Source organism: Pezoporus flaviventris, unplaced genomic scaffold (assembly GCF_033815535.1).
Source record: "Pezoporus flaviventris isolate CSIRO_AGI_PZ_B2104156 unplaced genomic scaffold, CSIRO_AGI_Pfla_v1 ptg000031l, whole genome shotgun sequence".
Classification (NCBI taxonomy): domain Eukaryota; kingdom Metazoa; phylum Chordata; class Aves; order Psittaciformes; family Psittacidae; genus Pezoporus; species Pezoporus flaviventris.
In genome coordinates this window covers 8,038,321-8,065,882 of record NW_026892579.1, presented here as the reverse complement: position 1 = coordinate 8,065,882, position 27,562 = coordinate 8,038,321, and the positions used below count along the sequence as shown (strand labels likewise).

Here is a 27,562-nt window from a genome sequence, read left to right as displayed (position 1 = left end):
CCCTCACCAGGAGACCTGCTAGCCGTAGACTCGTGGTTGAGCCACAAAGGAAATGGCTTCTCTGCCCTCTCTGGCCTTCAGCTATTCAATCAGTTGGGGTTTTCACTTTGCAGCATATGGTTTGTACTGAGGCCAGACTGACTGACATCAGAAACTTCACACCTCTGGTGGAAGATGTAACCACAACAGTTGCATGTTTCTTCAACTGGCCTTTACAGTCTCAGCAAACCCCGGCAACTCCTTGTGCACCAGCTGTGTAAAAGCTCAGCACCAGGGCTGGGCTCCCTCCATCATGTCCCTGTGGGTGGTGGAATGCTCTATATTTGACAAGAAGCTTCAAGCCCCAACTTCCCCTTCAGGCAGGAAAGAGTGGGAGGTTTGGGGCCTTCTGGTGGAGCGCATGCCCTCCCCCCGGCCCAGCACCCTGCCTCACATGAGCTGTACAAGGGCACAATTAACACACAGTGATACAACACTGAAAGCCAGTAACACAGAACATCTTTCACCCTAACTGGTTCTTAACCCTAAGAATCTGTGATTGCATTACTGATAACTAAGGGTATGCTCCCGTTACTCCATGGAAGATTTACCTCAATGTGTTCCTTGGTGATAAGCCAGGGTCGGTGAGCCAACATTTTGTTCAATTCTCCTAAATTTTGCAGTTTTTGAGGTGCATTTTCTAGACCATTCAACCATTTAGGGTCTCCACCGACATGAAGGAAGTCATTCACATGGAGGTTAACAAGGTAAGAGCACTGGTGTCGTGCTGCAGCCTAGAAAGGAAAAGGCAGTTGTGATACTGAAAACAATTACTGTAAGTCGGTGCTTTATGACAAATACCGTAAGTCATTGTTTCCTCAAAATATTCAAGAGTAAGACTTGCAGTGATCAAAGGTTGAAGTAAGAACAAGCTGAGATTAACAAATCAGCCTGTTTGATTACTGTTCTCACAACATAATTATTCCTCATTCTCACACATTATAACTATGCTGGCTACAGATGCAACATGCTTGCATCCAGGGAGAAGCACAGACATAGCTTTATGGTGTGACCTGAAGTAAGCAATCCATACTGCACAGTACTGCCCAGTGGGGAAGAAGCAAGGCTGCCTCCAGGTGAATCTTCACCAGCAAAAACAAAAGCAGGTTTCAGAACACATATAAGCAAGAAAGACACAGGGCAGCTTTTCAGCAAACAGCAGACCCAGTAGCATTTATTCAAAAAGAAATAGAATCACAGAATCCTAGAACGGTTTGTGGTGAAAGGACTTTAAAGGTCATCTATTCCAAACCCCTGCCATGGGCAGGGACACCTCCCACTAGACCACTTTCCTCCTCATATTAGGACACAGCCCAAGATTTTAATTCAGCTTCAGTGAGCAAAGACCACTGAACTGGCAGACTGGAAGTTATGAAATCAACCACTTCTGGCAGAAAACTTGCTTAGAATGTAGATTCAGAAACAGATGATGGGATGGACTGTCTAGTTAGAGGGAGGTGTCTTTGACAGGACACACACACAAACAAGCCTTTCTGAAAAAGATTCGGAGATACTAAGGAAATCAAAATGAAACAGTTGTCTTATTTTTTAACAGATTTGTTTCCCCCCATTTCTCACAGTCCAATAAAAACTATGAACAAAAAGTACTGCTCTTATGAAACAATCTGTAAACCAGACACAAACAAACCTACTCTGCTTTTCCCCTTAGCTCCTGATGAAATGCCTCTCCAACTAGAAACTGCAAAACACAGTAATCATTGCTATTAAACAAGACCAGACTGTTGCCAAAGCGGGTCTTGCTCCTTTCTGTTCCAGCATACCATTATCCCGATGTAGTGTCGGTAATGAAGCGGGAGCGGGCCATCCATTTGCAGCAGATAGTGCTGAGTTTTTAGAAAGCTCTCAAGATACTGGGGGTGGAAAACCATCACCAAGGTAACGTTGTCCAACCGGCCCAGAGCAGCGAAAGAATCCGCAAACAGCGCGTGCATTGTGGCGTCTTCGTTTCCCACCTGGATTGTCTGAGTGAACAGAAAGAGCAATCAGTAATGCTGTCGAAGAAGTACCAGAAAAATAGCAAACACATATATTAGCCACAGCATCCCAGAGATCCTGGTGAAAGAAACTGTGTTATAAATCTGTTAATGGCATTAAATCAGTGCGCATAATGCAAGTCACATAAAATCCCTTTATTACCTCTCATTTAGGAGATCACAGGTGGTTTTATCAGCAAAAGGAGGTTTTTGGCTTTACACTTTCTCTTGTACAGCACTGACTTCTCATTTTTAACTGTTTCAACTTCACCTTCTTCAGTGCCCCTATTTGACCTAACTTAGTTTATTATAACAACGAAAAGCTAACTGAATAATCATTTTTACTATGGGGAAAAGAAGGAAAGAAGTAAAAAAGCTAAGACGCCAAGAGAGAGAAATAAAAGGAAATTGAAAGTTTAGGCTCTAAAATTCCTAGAAAACCACAAGCATATTACTAATGTTTCCCCTGCTCCAAATTCTCTTACCAGATGATCCCAGGAGAAGCACCAGAAACACTCAGCCACAACACTGACACTTCTCAGATTATGCAGAACAGTAGAGGCAGCTCAAGATAAAGCAGCCCCAGAGCAGGGGGCAGATGCTTTGTAGACCAGTAGGAAACTACATCCAGGTGTTCACAAGGAAACAGACACTTAAAGCAAACAGTATTGGGTTTCTTATGCTAGATAGCAGTGTTAAAGGAGTCATAACTTTTCCAAAAGTCCCCAGGGCTCTCACTGCTTCTGTACACTGGAACCATGGCCAAGTCTCACCAGGACTGAATGTGATCACAGCTCAAAATCTTTGACAGCTCAGCAGCTGTCCTGAAAGCAAGTGTGGGTTACTACTAAAAGGGTGTTCCTTAAAAGCATAAAGTTCACTGTGTACTTGAAAACATTACCACACCTCCTTCTCCGGGATAAATCTGCTTGGTCCGTGTCCCAGTGGTCTAGGAATTCTTATTCCAAGTTCCTAGAAAAGAAAATTACACCATCTCAGCATTTAGTTATAAACAGCTTTTAGCTGTGGCTGCTAGAAGGAAAAGAGTTCTGCAGTCAGAGCTGGGCTTATCTGGGTACTAGTGGTACTCTTACACGGGTACTTCTAGTAGTACCATTTGTACAAATACAAATCATGTTTTATACAAGTGCTTTATAATTAGCCACACTTGTTTACGGTGTACTCCCCACTCCAGCAACAAAAACCGCAACAACAAAGGCCCTGCCAACCGAAGCAAACACACACAAATTCATATGCACACTACAGCCTGGTTCACAGAAAATTCTGCATCAAGCATATTTTGGCAGAGTGTCCAGGACAAGGAGTTCAGTACACAGCCGTCTGCTGTGTGGTTATGCCACTGATACAAAACGAGACTGGTGTGTGTGTGTGTGTACATCCGCAGTACACCAGCACAAAACACTCTGTGCATCTGTCAGGAAATGGAACAGCTGTAACCCTAATCAGATTTCTTTTTCCCAACCTCAAAGAGCTCTTAAACTGCTGAAAGTACCTGATCTACATTTGCATCTGCTTCTTTTCAAGACAGGATAAAAAGCTATTCACACTGGGAAGGAGGAAGAGGGTTTTGCTCAATCAGAACAGCAGCAGCCGTGCTATGGACAAGTTGCCTTGCTGATGAGAGGAAGGCTGAATACGATACCTGTCCAGCAAGTTTTCTACTTGCCCTCTCCTTCGGCTATATGAAGCTTTCTGCCAGGCCTACAGCACCCTGGGCCCTTCCTGTAGCCAAGGAGCAAACTGCATAAAAGACAAAGACTTGGGTGCATTTGTGTCCCACCTGTTAAACCATTCTGTTTGGAAGGGTGAGTGCCATGGGCTCAAGAGCAGCTTCTGCATTTGGCACAATCAGCCCTCACAGAAGACCCAGCAGGGTCCATGGGGCATGTACCAAAGCAGAACATGGCCTCACCTTGCATAGTCACGTGTGCCCACTTCCCCATCACCACAGAGGCTCACTCCTTCATATGCACAGCACTCGCTGCAAGCCAGCGCTACTGTGGGGACTGGTCCCCAGGCAGCGGCATGGCTTCCCCAGGAAAGATGGGAGCTCCCAATGGGGCAGGCTGATGGCACAGTGCTCTTAAAGATGGATGGAGACCTGGGATTAAAGCTGAGGATGGAGCTAAGTGCCGAAACACTAGGCTATACGTAAGTATCCCTGACTGTTAGTTTATCTGTTCTTCTCTCTTCCCTGGACACCTTTTAAAACCTCTCCATTGCCAACGTTCCATAGCCCCACACATCATCTTCTGATGATACCAACTCCTCCCAGGTTCTCAACTGGGTTTAGGTTAATAAATGCCTTGTGTGGAGCATTGAGCCAGTTCAGGCCATGTAGGGCAGAGGGACTCCTTCAGCTGCTTTAGGCCTCAAGAACAAACCAAGTCCCTAAACGCTGACTGCAGTTTTTAACTTTGCTACATAGGCAAAGGCTGTTGTAACAAGCAATACCAGCTGCACTCACTATTGCACTTTTTCTGTCTTAGCTGAGGTTTCTATTTGCACGAGTTCATTGTACGAGAAGCAGTTTTATTAATTAGTTACTGTTCCCTGAACTTTCCCCTAAGATTAAAAACCAGCTTCAGAGAGCCAGAAACAATCACAGCAGATCTAAGGCAAAACTGCTGAAGCCCATCAGTCTGTCAGTCTCCTTAAATCCTAAGTGAGATGCCTTCATTTCTCAAGTCTTACTTGGATAAAGTGAGATCAAAGGGCAGCTCTCACTGCTTGTCTTTTCAGATTCTCCCTGGGACAATAATGTTTGTGATGTAGCTTTATCCTGCTGAGGGTCCCAACATCCACAAACAGATTCTGCCTGCCAGTTAAGTCTCTAGCAATGTCACTCACAGGATGGATTTTTCATCTTAAAACCACCCTCTCTCCTCAAAGGCCTAGCACAGTTCTTATCTCGCCTACAAGTACACCAGCAAATTAGAGTAACATCTTACGTCCAAATGACAGCAAGGGAAAAAAGTTTGTACGCATCATTCAACTTAGCAGATATCTGCAGTTGTCTCCAAATCAAGCTCTCCAACAGAAATACCTTGAAGTTTAATTCTTGAACACCATGTTACAATCTTCTCCTTTCCCAGAACAATTATAGGAAGAAAAAAACCAAACCAAACCAACAGCAGAAGACTTAAGAACCTGGGATCAGTAGGCTGCTGCTGTGTTTTGCCTCACAATCTAAAATACATCGGTACCAATACACTTCACAGTTTTTACAACCTTGCAGAAGTCAAACTACTCCGATTACACTGCATCTAACAGGTTACATTACTGAAGTAACCAAACCCTCTCTGCAAAGCAACTTAAAGAGTTTTTTAAGGATTAAGTTCCATCTCCCTCATGGCACCAGCCTAGCACCCAAGATGCCCGTGTTCAAGTCTCCGTTTTGACATAGACCTTGCCAGGGATCTGTGAAGATGAGCCTCAGCTTCCCATCTCCAAAATGTTTCTTCCAGAGGGTGCTGAGAACACATTCTTATTGTGAGGCCCATGGTTACCACAGTCATGAGAGCTGTATAAAATCTGACCTATTGGAAATTGTCTGAAAATTGTTATTCTTCACTTACAAGCTGTGGCAGACCTTTTGACAACTGCTTCCCCTCTTTTTCAGAAGCAGCATTTAATCAAATTCTCCTAGTACTGGAGAAATAGCAGGCATCTGTGGGTGCTCACAGTATCCCAAGAATTCAAATACTATATAGACATAATACTCAAAACAGCGCTAGAAGTATCTTCCCTTAATTTCGAACATATTTCTATGCTCCACGTTGTCCTTCACTAACCAATCCATCTTCCAAATACACTCAAGAATCACCACTCTCCAGCTTTCCCTCTCAAAGGCAATACCCAGCCACACCACCAGGCCTCTCTCCAGCACCTTCCCCATGAAGAAGCACCTGGGACACCAACAAGAACTTGGCAAAGCAGCTGGGGGGGACTGGGATGAGCAGCAGTTGTGAGCAAACAGAATTTATTTTGGTTATTAAAGAAGCACCTTCCATGTGATTCCAGACCAGCGAGTCGGACACCAAAGTGACCTACTTAGTGCCACGTTTTCTGCATCAAAATTCTCCTGGCTTTATACCTTCCCCTTGTTACCTTGCCATTCCACTTCCATTCGGCCTAGAAACTGCAGCTGGATACGGCTCAAAGCTCAGCAGAAAGCAAACCACACACGAGGTGACAACAACAACGACAACAACAACATCAGAGGCACTCCATCTTCAAAGCCAGAACATAAAACTCAGATGGCTGCAAAGCTGAGCACCAAGGGTAGAAGAGATTCCACTTTTCAACACCCAGAAGTTCTCAGCTAATAGAGGAAGCTGGACCTCACCAGCTGCCGATCAACTTCACTGCCCACTTCCCAGAGGTACCTTGACAGAGAAGCAAGACTTTAGCCATGCAAATGTATCACTGTGCTGGCAGAGACCCTCAGGAATCACAGAAAAGCCTCCTCTTTGCTCTTCTGTGATGTAACTTTTATTTCTCTACAGCCACTATTATTATCTCCATGGGTCCTATGGTCATCAGATACCTACAGTCATCAGATAACTACAGTTTCTGAATCTATACATCCCTCGTCACTGCCATATCTGAGCACCATGCATTTAATTCATGCAACAATCCTGAGGTAGAGCAAGAGTATTACCTCCCATTAAAAAAAAACACACCCGAGAAACATAAACACTACATGTCTATCAGAGGCTGCTACAGAAGACTGGTGGCTTGAGCTGAGCTCTCTCAAGTCATGGGCTAATGCCCTAACCACCAGACTGTGTGTCTTCTCAGAGACTTCTCAGCCAGGAAATATGCTTTATGAAAATCTGCACCAAGAAACATCTCTTGAGAGCCGAGACAGAAGAGTTAATGAGACGAGCCTGCAAACTTCCTTATGTACTTCCCAGTCACCACTCTGTCCCACCAGCCTGGCCCTCTTACAGTACATCCAACTTCACAACGACAACCAGACCGGAAATCTGTACTGCATACACATATGTGCTCAGAGAAGACCACTCTAAAACCACAAAGACGTACAAACTCACTCTACTTACTTACAGCTGTTCTGTATCTTAAGACTCTGTCAATCAAGCCCACTTTCAGGTAACTTTTTTAAGTGCCTTGAAAAGAGCAGGATTCCCATGGAATTTAAGTAACAGTTGAACTGCAAACACTTAGAAGAGCTCACCTCTGCAAGTGACAGAATACCATCTGCTTTGGTTCTGAACCTCTTCAAAATGTAAGTGAAGAAAACAAAAAAAAGGCACTTCTAAACAGACACCCAATATCAGAAATTCCACCTAGAAACACTGGAGCCGAGTTAAGCAACACAGCAAGATGCAGGATCTCTAGATCAGCAACAGCTCCCTACCCCAGGCACAGCTCTTGCTCCATGGGGCACCTAAACTGCTTTTTCAGATCCCTGTTCCTCTCCTCTGCTGGCTCCTGGCAGCCAGAGCTCTTCCCACAAAGCCTCTCCCAAACTCTGAGTTGTGTCAGATGAGCATGGGGACTTGTACCAAACTGTTACTTTTCAGTCATTTGGGACTCACGAGCTGAGCAGTAGCTATGAACCACAACCTTCAGACTGCTTCCCTGGTGTTAGCACAGTGAGTCATTTTGCTCCCCTCAAGTACAGTCAGTACCAATATCAAATGTTATCTCCCAGAGAAACTTATTTACATACTTACTTAAGCCTCCTCTAAGTGCAAAAGAACATTTTATCATAGACAAGCCACAGGCAAAGTGAAAATACAATTATCAATTCACTTCACTAAACCACATTTGGATTAACATCTTCATCTGAATCATCTGCGTCCCCATTAAGAATTAAATAATGCTAGAGCCAAACAAAATTATATGAAAATCATGCCCTTATGCAATATAAAACAATCTAAAGGACAGAAACAGAGAAGGGAAATTAGTTTGAGGTGACCTTCTTTGGAGGTAACATTTTCCCAGACAAGCAGTGATCATTTTACATAATCTAAGTGCATTCCTGCTCAAGCTTAGGGTTAAGAAGGGCACAATGAGCTGTGGCTTAAAAACTCCTCCAATATAATCTCCTAGTAGAATAAACTCCCCCCCCCAAAAAATGTGCCAGCACTGAAAATTCAGCTTAGTGTATACTACAATGAATCTGAAGCTGACATTAAAAATACCCACTTAGAGCTTTATATGCTTGTAAAATAAAATGTCCCAAACCATCCAAGGCAAGCTTTGGCACTTACCAGTCTAAGAGGCCTTGTGCTGCTGCTGCTTCACTCACTGTGTCTGGTTGCTATTTCCCCTTTAAAGGTCACCAACAGCAAAACCTCACTGTGGTGGCACAGACAGGCTACAGATTTGGACTTTTCTTGTTTAGAATCTCAGCGACAAGTGATTCATCACCAAACTGATACACACTCAGCTCAAAAGCTGTATCTTCAGTTATGCTGAAGGCTCAGCCTATCATTCAGCTGAAGCACTGGACATGTCCACACTTGCACTGATTTTAAAAAGTGAGAGCAAGTACTCCCTCTCTGTTACAAAGCGCTTTGTTCCACAGACCTACTGCTTTTCACCAAGATCAGAACACAACAAGCATTGAACTGTTGCTGTTTCACATAGAGTACATTATTCTTACATGAATGTAAATACATAAATTACTCCAATTTAAATACCGGTAAGTGTACTTTCTCTGAGTATCTCAAAGTCCTTTGAAATATCAGGTTTTAAAAACACCCCCAATCAGTCTGTGTGACTTGATTCAAGACAGAAATCGAGGCGACTGTGTGCCCTCAGTCACACACCCTGTTCACAATGGCAGGAATAAAAGCAAAGCCCAGGCTCCTCAAACTCCAGCACCTCCTCTCTGGCCAGCTTCTGACACCGGGCAGTAAGAGCAGGTCCAACTGGAGCAGTCTCAAGTGCTACCTATTCTTCCTTAGCAGTAATAGCTCTTCCTGAAGTGGTTTTGTGACACAACTGCCTAACACCACAACCCAATTTACTTTTGATATGAGCTCACTGAAACCAAGAGGGTGAATTTCAATGATTGGTGCTTGGCTTTTCTATATGCCAATTCTGTAATGTGCATTATGACAGAAAAAGTATTAAAGGGGAAGGGACTTAGAAGGCACATGTGCAATGTCCATGCCATCAACACTGTTTAAATGCCAATAAATCAGTGACACAGAAGAAAACAAGTTTAAACATGACAGTTACAGTATGCGTTATGTAGACTGCACTGCTGGGTTATGTCAAAGCAAAGCTATTTGTATCTAAGAGTACCAGATCTATACAAACAAGAAAAACAGGATTTAAAAATATCCTTTAAAAGAAAAATCTTAACGTGGTGACACTAAGAAACTTGGAAAAAAGATCCAAATCAGCACTTTAGTTCCTGTCCAAAATGCTACCGACTTGCCTTTGTTCGCAATTACAGCAAGCTCTTACCAGAAACACAACACCGGCCCCACTGTTTCAAAAGGATAACCCAAGTCTGTACAAGAATGAAATAAATACCGGGCAATTCATAGGCAAAAAGTACTTGGATAAGCCTAAAACCCCAGCAGACACCCCACCATCGCACACACTGGCGGCGCACAGCCCTTCTGGGACCAGGTGGCAGTGGGGAGGCTAACGACAGCATCCGCACTGGTACTGCAGGCAGCAGCTGGATGTCCCCTAGGAGGGAGCTACAAAGGACCTATAGATCCCTCCAAGTCACCGCCTGTAGCAACGAACGTCCTCAGGGGTCGAGCGAGGAGCCCGCAAGGAAGCGCTCCCCCTGCCTCCCCAGCTCTCTGCAGGGGGCCCCCCACCCCATTTCCCAGCAGGGATCTCTCCGTGGGGATGAATCCGGACAGCGGGACCGACCGACTACCCCGGGGGGGGTCCAGCCATGCAGGGGTGCCCCGCGGCCCAGCCCCTCTCCTCCCTCAGTACCTGGTGCTGGGGGCCCGACCTCGCCTCCCTCACGCCAGCGCTGCGGGGCGAGGGCCGGGCACGCTCCCCTCGCACCGGGCACGCTCCCCTCGCACCCCACGGCAGCTCTACCTCACGGCCCGGCACCGCCGGCACGGAACGGGCCGGGCCGGGCCGGGCCGGGCCCTCCCCTCCCCGCCCCACGGCCCGGCCTCCTGCCCACCCCCCGGGCGGAGCGGCATGCAGGGCACTGCCCCGACGGGGCGGAGTGGAGCGCAGCGCCGGTGGGGTGGGACCTACGTTCTCCCGGCTGCCCCCTTTTCCAGCTGCGGGAACCCCAACGCGTTTCCCGGACAGGAGAATAAGCCCCGGCTCAGAGCCGGCCGGAGGGCAGGGCTGAGGAGAGGGGTAACTCTCCCCCCATGGAGTCCCGCTCTCCTCCGCTCCCCTGCCCTCCCCGCACGGAGCAAATCCTCGGACAACCTTTCCCCCTCTCCCCTGTTCCTTATGCAAGAGTTTCTACCTTCTCTTTAAGCAACAACGTAATTACGGGTTTTAAACTGAGAAATCGCAGGAGGTTAACATTTTGTAGCTATCTGTGTGACTAAGTGCGCTGCTGCAGACATTTGGCCTCCTGCCCGTTCCCAAGATCATAACAGTCCTGGGCAAACATATGTTTTGCAATCTCATCAGCAAAACACTCGGGCTTTGTTTGCAGCAGGCTGTACTCCTCTCGCTGACCCCCCAGGGCTGTAAACTCTGCCAGATGCCTTACATCCCCCTCCTCTTTTTGCTCTGGGGTTTTATGTCACCAATTATTCCAAAAGAAACAAGTCCCTGAGCTGCCCTGTGTGATTCTGCTGTTTTGGGGTTTTTTCCCTTCCTCAGCAATCTAAGATTTATAAAGCTACATTTTGTTAGATCACTTTCCTTCAAATATTTTGAATGAAAATAAACTACGATAGACCACAAGATGAGAACTTAGGTTGCACTTTTGATGGGAGTACAGCTCTGAACCCCTGAACACACTCATCTGGGGGAGGAAGGCCTCTGTCTACAATTCAGGCAGCTCATTTTGAAGTCCTACCACACTATCTAACAACCAAGCAGGGACATTCATGACGCTGAACTTTACACTTCCGTTAAATGTAAAACTGAACACTGAAAAATTGTTTACAGGCTGTTCCTATTACGGGTGTAAGAACCTTGCGGTGAAGTGCAGAAAACACCGAGGACAGTGCTTTCAGGTGAATGTGGCAATATGACTTGAGGCAGCAGTTCTGCACATTTCTAATGCTAAAGCCTTAAAAGCTTCCTTTCCTCTCCACTTTCTAAATACCACCACCAACCACTCTGGGCTATTAACTTGGTGAGCCAAGGGCTAGTCTAATTCTGAAGGCTTAGCAGCAGCTATGAGGTTAAATTAGCTAGAGATGCCCAGGTACCACAGCTCCTTATCTGGGGCCTTGGCTTTAAGCTGGTAAGTCTTTCCAGAAGAAATGAAGTGTGCTTTACACCTACTTGCACTTCATCAAATGCTTACCAGAAGCATGGAAAAAGAAGAAGAATGTGATACTGGCAAGGAAGGTTGCACTTTGTGAGGTAATAAAATAAACTAATGAAGAACACTGTTTCATTCCCACCAACTACTTCCTTACTTCAGGCCAAGACATAACAAAACTAGAAGGAATGGGCTCCTCTTGCTACACAGAACTGGCAAAGAACTGGCTTGCGCTCTGAAAAACTGTTGAAAAAGAGTAACTCCCTGGAAGCTGAAATGCAAGATGCCGCCTCACCACAAGCAGTCTTCCCAGATGTCGGCTGAAAGGTCCCCCCCTTCCATGAACTCGTTAACACCTTTGGAAGGAAGGGGCAGGGGAGGGGGGGCAGCACTCTTGCAGTTCCCAGAAGTGTTTTTCCCTACTGTGGTGGCTTGCCCTGCCTAGATATTAGCTTTGGAAGCCTGTTTATGTTAACATTTGTTGCTATACAAAGAACCTTGGCAGATACAGATTTTTCTCTGACATGTTCCAAGGGAAATTCTCTTGCATTAACCAACTCAAAAGCAGAAGGTAGAAAATCATACCATGTTCTTTGCCTGCTGCATCAGGATAAATGAAGGCAGTGACAGCACGTCAGAAAAAGCATGTACAAAGGGGAAGAGGAAGTTGCACAGCCATAGCAAACAAATAATAATGCTCTTAAAAGCTCTCCCATATGGCCTGAGTACACAAGCTCTGCTCAGGCCCCAGGTGTTTCTCTGCCTTAGCAGAATCTCATCACCCCACTCCATTGTGTGTTCTCCACCCCAGCCCTCACACCACTACTTCCAAGGTGCAACTCCTTCAAGTGGGAGAACATGCAAAACTGAGCTACGTGCTCATCTGTAAATCAGTACACAACTGGAGACTGAAATTATTTCCTCTTAGGGGCTAGTAAGACAAGCTACAGGAGCACCTTCATGAGTGAATATGGTCTGACACCTGCACAAAGCTCACTTGGGTACTAAGAAGTGCAGACCCCAGTGCAGCCAGGAGATATGGGGAGAGACCTACGGTACTGTTTGCCTAACTTGAGTGTTTTCCTGGGGAAACACAACATCATGTTTGACCATGTATCGATGCAAGTAAACACGGATCTAGTAAAATGCTCATAAGGGAAACAAACAGCAGCAAATGTTTAGCATGAAAATATCAATAGATAGATACCAAATCTCCTTTCACCCAGAAAGAGTGTAGGATAGATACACATAAAGTCATCTAAAGCAAACACCACCTAAACCATGGAAATGTACTTTCATAGCAAGCACTTCCATAAAAGCTGCTTGCATAAAGGGATGACATTTAACATCTGTGCAATCCAAGTGAAGTCATCAGAAATGCAGTTTTTCCTTATTGCTACAGTTAAAGAAACGTCCTGGTGAAACTAAAAGAAGACCAACCAGTTACAATGTGAAAAGCCTGATCCTGCATAATCATATGTCTGTACTTAGCCACTGTAACTGGAACAGTTCCATTTCAGTCCAATTGGGTGTTTTTTTTCAGTCAAGTTCAGCACAAACAAATGACTCTGAAGAACTGGCAAGCCAAGGTCTTAAATTCTTTCCATAGGAAAGCTATCCAAGCAGGAGCACTCAAAATGCCTGTTACTGCAATGTCCTGGACATCAAATTAATATCCCAGCAGATGATCAGACAATCCTTTCCCAGGAACATTTACAAGTAAAACCAGATAATTCTTTGGGGCTCTGAGCTACCCGATTTGCATTAGTTCGTAGGACTAGATTTCTCTCTTGTGGTTTCATAGGGTAGTGCCAGCTGTGGCAAGATGCAGCAAGCTCAGCAAAATGGATGTAAATACCAGCATTCACATCCAAATGTTTTTGAACACCCCCCCCCCCCCGTGATGAGGGCCCCTAAGGGCTGCTGGGGCATAGTGTCTCCCAGGGCAACTAGACCTCCAGCTGAAGAGGTTACTCATACTAATCTGGGTGTCAATGCCCCTCGGGGAGAACAGGTCTCTCTCCTAAGACCTGTCCACCCAGCTGCTGCAAGCAGCACTCCGTATTGCACAGTCAGAGTAAGCAATTGGAGGGCTATTTTGGGTTGGGGTTTTTTGATTGTTTGGGTTTTTGTTTTTTTTTTTTTGACTTATTTTGACACACAGAGGTTAGGCATTGCTAACAATGACCAGATCTCAAGGGACGTAACTCCTAGCAAAGCAGCAGCAATAAAAGCATAGGGGCAAGAATCAATTCAACCAGAACAGATCAAGCAGTTCCACTTAGTATGTTGCCTTAGTGAAGTCATCAGGTGTTTCAGTAGTGACTAAGCAGCCCCACGCTGGCCACTGTGAACATTTCCCTGTGGATTCCTTTTGTTCCAAGCTGTCCACAGCCACTACCCTTTTCATCATAAATTTCAAATGTATCTCCTAATCTTTCCTGTACTATACACCTGTTATTTCTAAAACAGTAAAAATGTTTATCATGATAACAATATGGCAGGTACAGCAATCAAACCGTTCATTACAGTGATGAAAGAATTTAAATTAACTAGAACGTATCATCCTAGTATGCAAGGTCAGTATTTCAAAGCATTCTTGATTTAACCTTAACAATCTGATCTGTCAGTCTTCAAAAAACTCATTCTATTATTAGAATTAGTACATAATTCTGGGAGGAGGATAAACTGTATTCTTTGTACACTTAAAATTCTTGCTGTATGTGTCAAAAAGGATCAGCACTTAGGAAGGGCATTGCACCTGATACCTTTATAATAATAACAAAACCAAGTTGTTTAGCAGGATGGAGGGCTGACAACTGGCCACATCAGTAAATGAGTTTAAACCAATATACAGAAGTTTTCCTTTTATAGTCTCTTGGATTGCAAGGCTGGCTAAGACTGAACATTTTACAATATTTAGAGACTATATTGCCAGTTCTTTGAACATTATCTATCCTTGAAATGCTATTTTTCTGTTTCTAGGTCTTTCTTACGAGCTGCTTTCTTAATGGCCACACCTTCAGCTTTAACGGGCAAAATGACTTCCAAGTAATTAAGGTGGTTTGTGGATAATTACACATCAGGTCATTCCTAGCCCACTGTATCCCCACTGAAGGAGACAGCATCTTTTCTCTCAAAGCTGCAAGAGGCTGTAAAACTCGGTTGTTACATCTGAGCTGTTCTCATAGCTGACTTCATCTTGCCAAGCAAGCTCCAAGAACTCCAGTGGCTTTATCTGTTTCCTGAACTATCTGCTTCATCACTCAGGATTCATCCCCCCAAACAGTCATTCTTCTGGTAACTTCTGCCTTTAAGACTCCTACAGCTCACCCCCACCTCTAAACCACATGCTGTTTTGTTTCTTCTCTCCCTAAAGCTTGCGCAAATTTAACATTCCCTTCTGCAGTTATTAGCTAGGAGAAGTACAAAGTTTAATTTAAGGAGCTGTAAGAGGCTGAGATCTTGAGATTATTCATGCTTTGGCTAGGACACGAAAACGGACATGGTTTCTGAGACTACTACAAATAGGTAGATGAAAGATGCATATCTAAAGCTTAGTAGATTGAAAGAATGTTTTACAAGATTATTCTCAATCCTTTTTATAAGGGTACACAGCTCCTCCTAGGCTGATAAACAGCAGCTAAACTATGGAAGTTGTTTGTCTGGCACGCTGTCAATCGCCAGTATTAGAGAAGTGGATTCTTCTGCTAGGGTTCTGAGGTGGCCCCCAAGCTCACACACTATGCAGGAATACCCTGGTTAACAACACCCCCCAGACCCAGCTCTCTCAGAATGAACATCCACATTTAGTAGTTTCAAAACTGACCATGGTAACTCACAGGTACCTTCTGATCTTTTGGTATCTAGAACATGTATGGAGAGGGGATCAGTTGTCCAGCTGCAGATTGCCACTCTCTGGAGAACAGAACATTTGCAGGCTGCCAGTCACTTTGCAGTCTCCCTCAGTATTAAATAAACATTAAGGATAAAGAAAACTGGTTTAACCTTATTAAAAGAGTATATTTGGAGTTCAGTCAAGAAAAATAAAATTTAACATAGCTCATAGGTGTCTAAAACTGCTTTGGCCTAAAGAGATCTCCCCTCTTCCCTTCAGTTAGCAAACTGCTAACACCAATGCCGAAGGTATTTTGCACAGCTCCTTGGAGCTGGGATCCATTTTACTATCTTTTCTCAGGCCCTCTCTCCCCAGGATGAATACTGAAAAGTGACAAATACCCTTTATCAGCTGAGTGAAATTTCACTTTTGGGAACTTCCTGCAACTCCTAGTCCTCATAATTGGTTCAGTTAAGAGCAATGAGACAATGAAGTACCTTACTTTCTATGTTGCCTGGAATGCTGTCTGACTGTGCTTCACCCCTGCTGTGCAAAGATGCTGTTGGAAGGCCTTTCCTACAGGGATGGAGGCTGTCTTACCGTTCTGGGCAATCCACTGCAAACAAAACCTTTTACACAATGCAAGTATCTGCCTTCATGGGAAGGGAAGGCCAGCTGAATCATCTCTATGTGAGTTTAAGGCTTCTGGTCTTTTTAAACTGCATTTGACCTTGGAAACAATCTTTGCATATAAAGAGATGAAAAAGCAATGAAATGCATCTCCTTACTAGCTTCTGAACAGAAATCTGACACAACAGCAAGCACACAGGGAAACAAATGCCTTTAGCAGTACTGGTGTGTTAACACGTGGCTTACTGGAACTGGGCAAAACCATCATATTTGAAAAATCATGGCACTCAGGTAAAGTTCCCAATGACTGGAAAAAGGGAAATATAACCCCCATTTTCAAGAAGGGGAAAATGCATGACCAAGGGAACTCCAGACCCCTCAGTCTCACCTCTGTGCCTGGCAAAATCTTGGAGCAGATTCTCCTGGAAGGCATGCTAAGGCACATGAAAAACAAGGTGCTTGGTGACAGCCAGCATGGCTTCACTAAGGGGAAATCCTGCCTGACCAATCTGGTGGCCTTCTATGATGGGGCTACAGAACTGATGGACAGGGGTAGAGCAGTTGATGTCATCTACCTGGACTTGTGCAACACGTTTGACACTGTCCCACACGACATCCTTGTCTCTAAATTGGAGAGACATCAATCTGATGGATGGACCACTCGGTGGATAAAGAACTGGCTGGATGGCCGCACGCAAAGAGTTGTGGTCAATGGCTCAATGTCCGGCTGGAGACCGGTAACGTGTGGCGTCCCTCAGGGATTGGTGTTGGGATGGGTCTTGTTCAACACTGTCTTGTTGGTTCAGTGCTGTCTTGTTGCTGACATGGGCAGTGGGATTGAGTGCACCCTCAGCAAGTTTGCCGATGACACCAAGCTGTGTGGTTCGGCTGAAATGCTGGAGGGAAGGAATGCCATCCAGAGGGACCTTGACATGCTTGTGAGGTGGGCTGATGCCAACCTCATGAAGTTTAACCATGCCGAGTGCAAGGTCCTACACCTGGTTCGCAGCAATCCCAGGCACAGCTACAGGTTGGGCAGAGAAGAGATTCAGAGCAGCCCTGCGGAGAAGGACTTGGGGGTGTTGGTCGATGAGAAAATGAATATGAGCTGGCTTCAGTGTGCGCTCACAGCCCAGAAAGCCAACCGTATCCTGGGCTGCATCAAAAGGAGCGTGACCAGCAGGTTGAAGGAGGTGATCCTGCCCCTTTACTCTGCTCTTGTGAGACCTCACTTGGAGTATTGTGTGCAGTTCTGGTGTCCTCAACATAAAAAGGACATGGAACTGTTGGAACAAGTCCAGAGGAGGGCCACGAGGATGATCAGGGGACTGGAGCACCTCCCGTATGAAGAGAGGCTGAGAAAGTTGGGGCTGTTCAGCCTGGAGAAGAGAAGGCTGCGTGGAGACCTCATAGCAGCCTTCCAGTATCTGAAGGGGGCCTATAGGGATGCTGGGGAGGGACTCTTCATTAGGGACTGTAGTGATAGGACAAGGGATAATGGGTTAAAACTTAATAAGGGGAAGTTTAGATTGGATATAAGGAGGAAGTTCTTTACTGTAAGGGTGGTGAGACACTGGAATGGGTTGCCCAAAGAAGCTGTGTACTCCATCCCTGGCGGTGTTGAAGGACAGGTTGGACAGAGCCTTGGGTGACACGGTTTAATGTGAGGTATCCCTGCCCATGGCAGGGGGGTTGGAAGTAGATGATTTTAAGGTCCTTTCCAACCCTAACTGTTCTATGATTCCCTGACAGCAAATGATCCAGAGCTGCATTGCAGTGAGTTACACTGAGAATGCAGGAAATGCTGGACAAGTGTCCTGTGGAGAATTTGCAACTAAAACCTACTTTCACTCTCTGGCACAGACAGACATCCAACCCAGAAGCTGTTCTCGTCACTAAAAGCATTTTGTGATCTTTACCCTTAAGGGCTCAGGTATATTTCTAGAAAATTTATTGAAACTCTGACCTGAGGTTCAGGCCTGACTTGGTTTTGTATGTACAATAAAGAAAAAGCTTATTTCTGCAGAGCCTTCACCAAGGAACAAACTAGCAACTTATAAAATGCTTTGTTAGACTTCAAGTCAGCCTATAATTTCACATACATACACAGTACAGCCAAAACCTAAGCAACTTTTTCTTTGAATAATTGTTTTCCCCATGAAAAGAAGAACAGAATGCAACAAAGGCATGGCATGTCATTTAATGCACTTAAAGAAGACTCACAGCTATTTTTCTAAAGCTTGCTTCTTATAGTGAGATAAAATCAAGTGAAATATTACTAAATTAACATGAGAAATACCACTAGATATCCATGAATCTTTATATCAATTACTGCAGTTTGGAGAACTGTTTTGTGGCTTTCTTCTTACACTTGCACTTTCAAGCACATGCTCAGCGTGCCTCAGAGCAGCAGACAAGGGGAAAAAAGAAAAGAAAAATCAGTTTTTTGTTTTTTTTTCCTGTTTTCACAGTCTAGCTGTGACCCAAATAATAGATGTTAGTTATCTGAGTTTGTGAGTTGTGGAAAACCAACAATGTTGTTGTTTTATTAGGGGAAGATATCCAAATACCTATAAAGCTCTATTACCCTTCTGTAATGACCTATCTTGATGGCAAGTTTGCAAGTTCCTTGAGAGAATCTCTCTCCATAGCTGTTTAATATATAGAGCCAAGAATAATAATATCATAGGATTTATCAACTCCTCTAGACCATTATCTTGGCAAAAAGTTAAGTACAACAGTAAGTAACATCCTAGAAGAGTAAACCACATCATTGATTTAATAATAGCAGTTAAGAAAACAGATCATCCTCTAGGTACTATTATTCAACACCTGATTGTTATAAATTAAGGAGATAATAACAGATCTGCCATTTTTGTATCAAATCTGTTTTTTTTTTTTTACTTTTATATTCCAGCCCATGCAGACCTCTGCTTGACAAGAAGCATTAAAACTTTCCCTATACCTCCCAAAAAACCCCCCACCAACAACATGCTAATCATGTATTTTTTTGCCATTTTGGGGGAGTTATTACTAGTGTTTTAAGTTCTGACAGTGCTGTATTCTTCATTCTTCCTGATTTGAGAAGATGACGTGGCTAAGACATTTTGACCCAAATCAGCCTTTGCTTTCTAAAACAGCCTTGTTTGGTTTTTTTTCTGAAAAAAGCCTTGCTTTCCTGCTGATGCAAATTCTAAAAGATCTGGTCTTCTGTTAAGCAATCAAGACCACTTCCTAGACTGGGTTTTACTATTTTAACACTCGCATTAATATGCCATTTCTTTCTGTAAGTCGAAAGGACACTGACACGCACCCAGGGGTACATCAGGAAGCAAAGCCCCTCTGCCCATCATGGGCCACCCCTGCCTTGTGATCAGCAGCAGTGGTAGCCTACACCTGCTCGTACAAGCCCCAGGGTGAGCACAGCAAGCTGTAGTGCCACTAGCAACACGTGCTTCAAGGACATTGTACATGTGCCCGTACATTTAACACAGCACAACTTCTGCATCCTCCCAAGTCCTGAAGTAGCTCGGAGCTTGGAGAGCTCCCTCAACACCACTGGGATAAACTGGCCTGCCTTCAAGCTGCCTGCACCACTTCCTTATCCTCCAACCCCCACTGCCAGCCTGGTGCTTTTCCACTGGCCACAGAGGCTTTGGGTCTCTGCAGAACAACTGTAAAATTGCAGGGAGATCTCTGCAGGGGAGCTGCTGGGGATCTCAACAAACTCACAAACTTTTCTGCACTTTGTAATGCTGCTGTCTGCAATGGTGACCTCCAGACAGTGGAACTGCTAATACCTTCCCCCACCTACCTTCTCAAAAGTATATTTGCTAGAGAAACTAAGTCTAAACAGGCTTGAAACCAATTCTGGCACTTTCTGCTCAAATACTGTTAAGTGTCTGTGTTTGTTTTGATTTTTTTTTAAAGTTAACCACAATATTGGAATTTAGCCTTAATCTACTGTTTGTTAACAATCAGAATTTTAAATCAACCACTTGCTATTGTGAGAGAGGAAAGGCCACCTACTGCTGCTGGACCACCCTGACTACTTACTGTACAGCATTTTAAACATGGAATACTTCAGAAGTCCTGGGAAAGGCCAGCACTGTATGTGTAGCCCCTCAGATTCAAACGTGCTGAAACCACATACAAAATACTCACACAGCAGACATGCTGCAGAAGACACAATGCTCTCAGATTTCCATAGCAGAAGCAATATTTTGCAATCAAGCTAGCATTAAATCCTGATTCACAGCAGTTTTCAAATGTCAGTAACAAAGTGCAATAAACAAAAAATGCACACAAACTACAGTAAACACGCAGAAATTTTACTAAGTATTAAAATAGGGATAATGTCCTTAAATAAGGGGTTTGGTGCTTTCAGTTGACATTTGAGCTTATAAATCTGTTTTACCAGATATAAAGCTATAGCAAACACCTTCTCCTTTTGTCAGTAAAGCTACAAATCCATACCTGTCCCTCTGTTTCTCACCAGTGAGACAATTACTCTCTAACTGCTTAGCAGGGATTCCAAAGTCAGCAAAACAAGGCAACAGATGAAAACTTGGGCAGAACTGGGCAACATTTTCACTACTAATGTAAATGCAAGAATGATCACTGCAGCCTGTAAACTGAACTACTAGCAAAACACTCTGGTTCATTTGCTGACATGCCTTAATTACTAACAGCAGCAAAGAGGATGATTTCTGTTTATCAGGGTGTGTTTGAGAAGTCTTCTTGAGAAATCCTCCTCTTGAGAGAGACTACCACAAAAATAATTCATTCTATTATTTTTGTAAATGTAAAGATAAATTTAATTATATCTTAATGTGAAATGTGACTTCAAAGAAATGTGCACGTACTGTCACGCTCTTCTAAAGCTGGCAGGGCTGAGGCTTAACCAAGTTTGGATCACAGCCACCAAGGGCCAGAGACCAAACCGTAGAGTCTGGAGTTGTCAAGGATCACTGCACAATGGCTAAAAGCCACCAAGACTGGGATGAGTCCAGAATAAAGCATTTTGGTGAGCTTAGACCTGAGGATCACAGAGAAACCAGAGCTAGGATATGCATTAGGATTTGAAGCCATGAAGACAGGCAGGACATGATTTGGGCATTGGGCTAGGGAGAGAGAGGACTCCTGAGTATCATCTGTCTAGATTTAAACTTAAGCCTGGTGGGAGTCATTTTGTTCAGGCAAGGCATTTGCATGTCCACAGCCAGCAGGTGAAGTTTAGAGCTGCACTAATCAGGATCCAGAAAGGGAGGTTCAGCTATGGCAAGTGAGAGGGGGTCCCTGGGCCCTTCTTGTTGTTTCCAAGAGGCTGATTCTCTGCTCTGTAAGAATAAGTAAATAAAACCCTGTGACCCTGAATTTATATTTCAGTATCATCTGTATTCTTTCTTTCACGTGCAAGGGCCACGTTTTCTACAGTAAATTTGTTCTCAGGGCTATAGAAGATTAATAGAGCATTACACACACAGGCAGGCACTTTCTTAATAGCTGTCCTGCATTAATTATTTTGTTGAAATACAATCAAGAGATTGCTGGGAGGGAATGTTTTATACTAGGGTCACTTGAGACTTCAGGTTGTTCCTGGCAGCACGTTGTGCTGGCTGAGGGGAATGGTCCTGTAGAAGCAACCAAAATTCATCAAGCTGACCTCAACAGGAAAGAAAGATAACCCCCACATAAACTTGTACAGCAAATAGGTTAGGGGTGGAGGACTGTGCCCTGTTTCACATGACAAATGTGAACAGCAACTGGACAAATTCTTCTAACGATTCTGAACCTTTCTAAAACACAGCTGCTCTGAGGGGCACACAGTAGAAAGTAGCTAGTAGGCAAGCTAGGGAGTTGATTCACAGGGAGAAACTCAATAAAAGAAATCACTCTCAATAAAAGAAATCACTCTCAATAAAAGAAATCACTCTCAATAAAAGAAATCACTCTCAATAAAAGAAATCACTCTCAATAAAAGAAATCACTGGATAGGGCCTCCACATTTCTGGATGGGAATGTGGGCATAGCATACATACATGGTGTTAAATCAACAAATTTTGAAGAAACATGAAAAGTAACTGTGGTGCATCCAGAGCACATCTCACTGGGCTGTGACCTCCCAAGTATCGCATGTATAATAGCTCTGAATCTGCCCCAAACAGATCAGACACCTGTGTGTACACACACAGCATTCGTTTGACAGAGACTCTGTAGCTAGCCACCAGAAGCCCCAGATGACCACATTCTTTTTTTCCCTTGTCTATACAGTCTTCCAGGAGCAGAGGAGAGGGCAGGGGTGGAAGGGACAGGAATGTGTGTGGGTAATGACAGCACTATTTATGTAGTCCTAAAACCAGACTAACTCTCTGCATGGGTACTCACTGATTAAAATAAGACAACTGCCTGCTCTGCCTCGTAACAAGACAGACATTCACATAAAACAAAACACACATTTAGATTTTTGGCTCTATATTCTTGCCTCTGAATTGTTGCTCTACATATCAACAAATGAGCCTTTGTTTTAAGAAAGCCTTACCGGCCACAAGTTTCCCAAAACAGGGACACTACATTCTCAAGCACTGACAGGCCTGCCTGGTAATAAGCAACAAGCATGTATGGGATAGAGGGCATAAATCCAGGTCTGAGTATAAAGGAATCACAAGCATACTCTCCAAGAGAGAGAGTGAATTAAGAAGGCATCTGGACACAAAAATGACAGAGGAGTACTGGCCACAGTTATCCTACACCCCTGCCATGCTGCCTTGCGTGCCTGTTGACATTTATGTGGCTACTAAAAAAGAGAGAACAACCACAAACAAGTCACAATGCAAAAATTTTTCTAAAAGCACAACACTAAGGAACATTGGACGCAGAGATGTCCAAGCCCGTCTTAAAGCAATCAGCTTATGTTGAGAGTTACTGGCTAACAATTCTTAGTCAACAATAGCTGAAAACATGCTCGATCCCAAGCACCTACAGCATGGGAAGCACTGCAGCCTATTTAAAAGTCAGTAATATCATCAAGAGGTGTAGTAGAAAGAGAAGTCTGAACTTTGCAAGTAAATGTCTTTTCTGCTCCTCTTTAGAACAAACTCTCTTGATGGGAGTTGTCTAATTTAGCATCATTGAATTTGAGTATCCTACTAAATTCTCAACTGAACTATGTATGGTTAAAACTTTTATTTTTGTAAAAGACAAGACTATAACTTCTTTTTTTGTGATCAGTTTGTTGACAGAATAAAGCAACAACACTTTACAGTATAGTTTTCAAACAGCAAATAAAACCTCTGACAGCAAATTTATTTTGTTTTCCCTGTCTAGCAAATTATCAACTAAATGTTAATGGCATTTATCCTGCTATTTTGGTCACTATCAGATTTGAAGGAATACAGCTGCATCCAGTTTTTCCCGTACGTTTTATACAAGTCTCTCCCTGAATATGTTTTCCTCCTCTCCTCACACAAAACTTCCACCAACTGCTGGAGAAGCCATGCAATTGCATTTGACACTAATGTGAACTTCCTGATCAGACCATCTACAACCTTCAGCCCATGTTCCCAGTTGTCTCAGGGGGCAAAGGGAGTGGGCAGCTGCTCATAAAGTTTGCAACTAACAGTATATTGTGAAAAGAACATGAAGGCAGCTAGAGTCAACAACTGAGATTTGAAGATTTAAGGGAACTTCCCAGAGAAACAAGCACATATTTTTAGCCTGGTAACAACCTCGATCATTACATAAGTGTATCATTACCCTGGAAAGCACACAGTTCTTGTGGTGGAAGGGTGCTTCATCTCCATGGCTTGCTGCTTACATGCAACAGTTTACATCAAGCAGGGGATCCTATCTTAGGTGCCTTTAAACCAGCTTGAAAACTTATTAAAACAGTGTTGCAATTAATGTGAAAAGTGCCGGGGAAAGACCCAGAAAGAAATTTTGCAAGGTTTTCAGTTAACTTCTAAGTGACACTTCTAAGGATCAAGCTCATCTGTTCCATATTGAGAAACTGTTTTCCAGCCCTTTTTTTCTCTGCCCAGTATTTTTGCAAAATGGCTAGTACACAGCCAAACACAGGTGGGAGACTCTGAAGAATGCACACTAAAAGACATTTCAGCAGGACTCTGGGTTCATGACCTATTTTAAATAAAGGAAATCTGCTTAAATATTAATCAAATGCAGATACTGAAACTCTTTACATTCAGATTACATCGACCAATATGCCTATTCCTTAATACGCGTGTACAGGTAAGGCTTGTACACGAAGTTCTTTCCTGACAGGAAGCCTGTTCAGCAAATACAGTCACAAAACTCAGAACACAAAAGCCAGTTACTGAAGGCAATACCTAAAAAAATGAGACTGTACAGAGAACAGCTGGGCTTTTAGATGCAGATCAGTGCACACTAATCACAATTCAGTCACCAGCTGACTTCCTTCTTCCAAGCTCGGGCTCCCTCCTCCCTACAACATTGCCCCTTAATTTCTATCACTGTTCTACCTTCCCCACTATTACCTGTCTATTTCAGTTTGAAGAACCAGATATTACTGTAGAGTGAATCTGATTTTCTTATTACCCTATCTTAAAAATTACTTACTGTTAGCCTGGCTGGGCTGTAATTAACGTAATAGCGCTCTGGATCTGTACAGCAGCTCTGCCTGCTTGTCTGACTCTAGACACTAGTACTGTGAGCACCAGTGATTCTTAGTGGTGCCATGCACAGAACAGAGGATGTTCTCCCTGGAGAACATGTACTAGTTCCAGCAAAGACCTTCTTTTACAGTATGCAAAAGTCTAATTTCTTCTAAGTTACAGGTTACTGCTATTTCCAAAAGACCTCTAGCTCTGCAAGAAAGGATGGATGGCTTTGCTGACGGCTTGCTATCAAAGCCACTTGCAGACTGAAAATGTCTGAACTTCCCCAGGAAATACAAAGTCTGGCAGAAGTTATTGGGGCTTGATCTTATTACGAACCTGAAACTTGCACGAGTTCACTGAGTGTAGACTGAGTTTCACCTAGCACCACACCGCAACTTCCTTCTACCTCTGAAGAACTCGGAGGGTAGAGGTTGAAAACTCTCTCCGTACATCATACCCAGTAAAAGAAAACAGGCTGCACTCCAGGCTAGTACCTGACAGCTGGACCCACTGGTCATTAAGGACAGGGGAGTGCAAAGCTAGAAAAAGCAGTTCCTGGAAATGAAGGATGGAAACCAGAGGCTTAGGTGAGGAAAGTAAGAAATAACATCTGGGGCTAAGGACTCCTAGGGAAAAGCATCCCTCTACTTGTCTGGCTTAGGGACAGCCCCTTTAGTACAGGGACTCACCCAGGACTGCAGCTTTATACATTGCTGTGTAGTGCATCAGCAACGAGCAGAAACCACATCTCTCAGACTAAAAGCCATTTTCAAGGGGTGAGGTTTGGTATGGGATTCAACTTAATTTCAAACAGTGAAAGTTTATACAGTCACTTCATGGAAAACATGGGTTACCCAAGTCAGTGTCCAGACTGCAACAAAATCCTTCCCAAAGGCCTGAGAGCTTTGCTGTATAACCTCTGCAGAGTGGTTCAATTCTTAGAATTGAACTTTCAAGTTTTAGTATTAAGCAGAACTGCTAGCAAACAGAACACACAAAATTGATGTGAAAATAAAATGGTAGCCTATCTATTCCTTCCACTGCAGCTACTTTGTTTTCTCTTTTTGGACAAACACTAACCCAAACTTGGGACAATTCCAGCTGGTTTTGCCAGTGGATCATACAGCAGCAGTTAAATAGAAAAACTAGTCTCCAGTGTAACTCTATGGACCTTATTACAATTTCCTTCTAAAATCAGCAGCATTATTTAGAGACAACCTTATATGTTATTAAATCTATAGCGTCTGAGAAGGAAAATCCAGATGCCTGCCTTTATTTTTCCTCTCCAGAAAAAGTACAATAAATTACAAAAAGCATCTATTTTTCACCCAGATTTTTCAGAATTGACTTTGCAATTAACACTACAGGCCAGTGATAAAAGACGTAGGAGCACCTGTTTACACCATTTAACAAAACCAGTCATATCCCAAAGTAAAGAAGGACTCAAAGTCTTTCAGCAGACAAGCAATAGTGGACAGCTGGCAACACGAAGAGAGTTAATGAATATAGCAGCATTCAGCAGCAATTTCAAAACTGTCTGCTTGGGTAAGGCTGAGTTATTAAAAAAATCTCCATTTATAAACAGTGTTGATGGGATTTAAGCAGCCTGTGTAAGAAGGATTAAAAGTCAATTGAAAAGCCCTGTACAGATAAGAAAGCAAAAAGAAACTGTGCCCTTGAATTCTGTACATACTGTTTAAGCTTATCTCTGTTTCAGTCTCTTGGCACACAGCACGGGTAAAACAGGCTGCCTTATGCACAGCTGGTGAGGTGGGCTCTGTGTTAGAGGTATTCAATGCTTGTACAGTGCTTTATGCTATATTGTTCCTTGCTCCCCACCTCCCTCTTTAAAGCTGTACACATTTATCCTCCCCACCAGGTACAGCTAGCAGATATCAAGTAGAGAAATAAATTGTAAGAGTCTGTCCAGGCATGCTATCACAATTAGGTGTTTTCTCTCCTTTATGTAACAGATAATCTTGCTATTCTCTGTTAAACTTTTATAACTGTACACCTTCAATATAACTACTGTAAATATTGACAGTGGGAAGGCAAGTGGGGATTTCTGGGAGGAGGAGGATCTGGTGGGAGATGAGAACTAGGCTTTAAGGGTTTTTTTCTTCTTGCCTCCAAAGTATCCTGGAACATTCTGCTTTACACAAAAGTTATGGTTTCTAATTTATATATCACTTCTTACAATAAGACAACAGACAAACACACAACTAGCTCTTTTCATTCATTAATCCCTCCCCTATCCTTTCCCATCTTCCCATCATCCAAACTCCAGCCTATTCTGGTAACCTAAATTGCCTATTTCTGATGTGCCTTTTGTAAGACAGCCAAAGCTAAAGAGCATTCAAGGTGAAAATGTACAATACCACATCTTGTCTTGGTTTCCCTAGCCAGTAACATAGCCTAACATTTGATTTGCTTCCCTTAGTCCTGTCCAGGACACAAGAAGAGCTTTATGAAAAAGCTCTGTAAGAATCTGGGCCATTGATTTGAACAAGGACTATTTAGACTTGACACACAGCACCAAAGAGAACTGCTCAACAATACAGCTCTGGGAGAAGTATTGCCATTTCAGTGCAGGGCTAGGGAGCAAAGCTGGACAGCTTCTGGGACCTGAGGTTATCTCTTGGTGCAGTCCTCCACCGCACTGCACCAGCCTGTCAGAGCTAGTTCAGGTGTGTTCAACAGAGCACCACAAAACATGTTGTAAATGTACTCTGATTACTTATCTGTGATATTTATCAGCCTATGCTTTTTCCAAGGGATCGCACAAACTATTACATAAACATAACCAGAGTATTACTTGCAGAAGGGGACAGCTATTCCACTGGGAAGTAGAGTTATAGTTAAGAAACAAACAAACAAGCCACAGATATTTGGGAGTACATTCCCTCCATGCAAATTTAGGGTGGTAATGAAGAACATCAATACACAACAGCCCTAAGGAGATTCAAATAGCTAATCAGCTTGC

At 43.6% G+C, this 27,562-nt stretch overlaps 1 protein-coding gene across 7 annotated transcripts in view; it reads right to left on the bottom strand.

Moving 5' to 3' along the window:
* The window catches only part of SESN1 (sestrin 1), a 79,043-nt gene that overhangs the window by 6,216 nt on the left and 45,265 nt on the right, over positions 1 to 27,562 (bottom strand). For 2 of the 7 annotated variants that reach the window (XM_061460153.1, XM_061460154.1), the window contains exons 2-4: positions 2,940 to 3,005; positions 1,821 to 2,021; positions 591 to 773 (exon numbers count right to left, since the gene is read on the bottom strand). In XM_061460153.1, the coding sequence (XP_061316137.1) occupies positions 591 to 773; positions 1,821 to 2,021; positions 2,940 to 3,005 (450 nt within the window). Of the gene's footprint in view, positions 1 to 590; positions 774 to 1,820; positions 2,022 to 2,518; positions 2,845 to 2,939; positions 3,006 to 7,120; positions 7,199 to 8,296; positions 8,416 to 9,597; positions 9,840 to 9,995; positions 10,020 to 27,562 lie in introns of those variants that run through there. The other 5 variants (XM_061460159.1, XM_061460155.1, XM_061460156.1 and 2 more) reach the window with 5 other exon arrangements.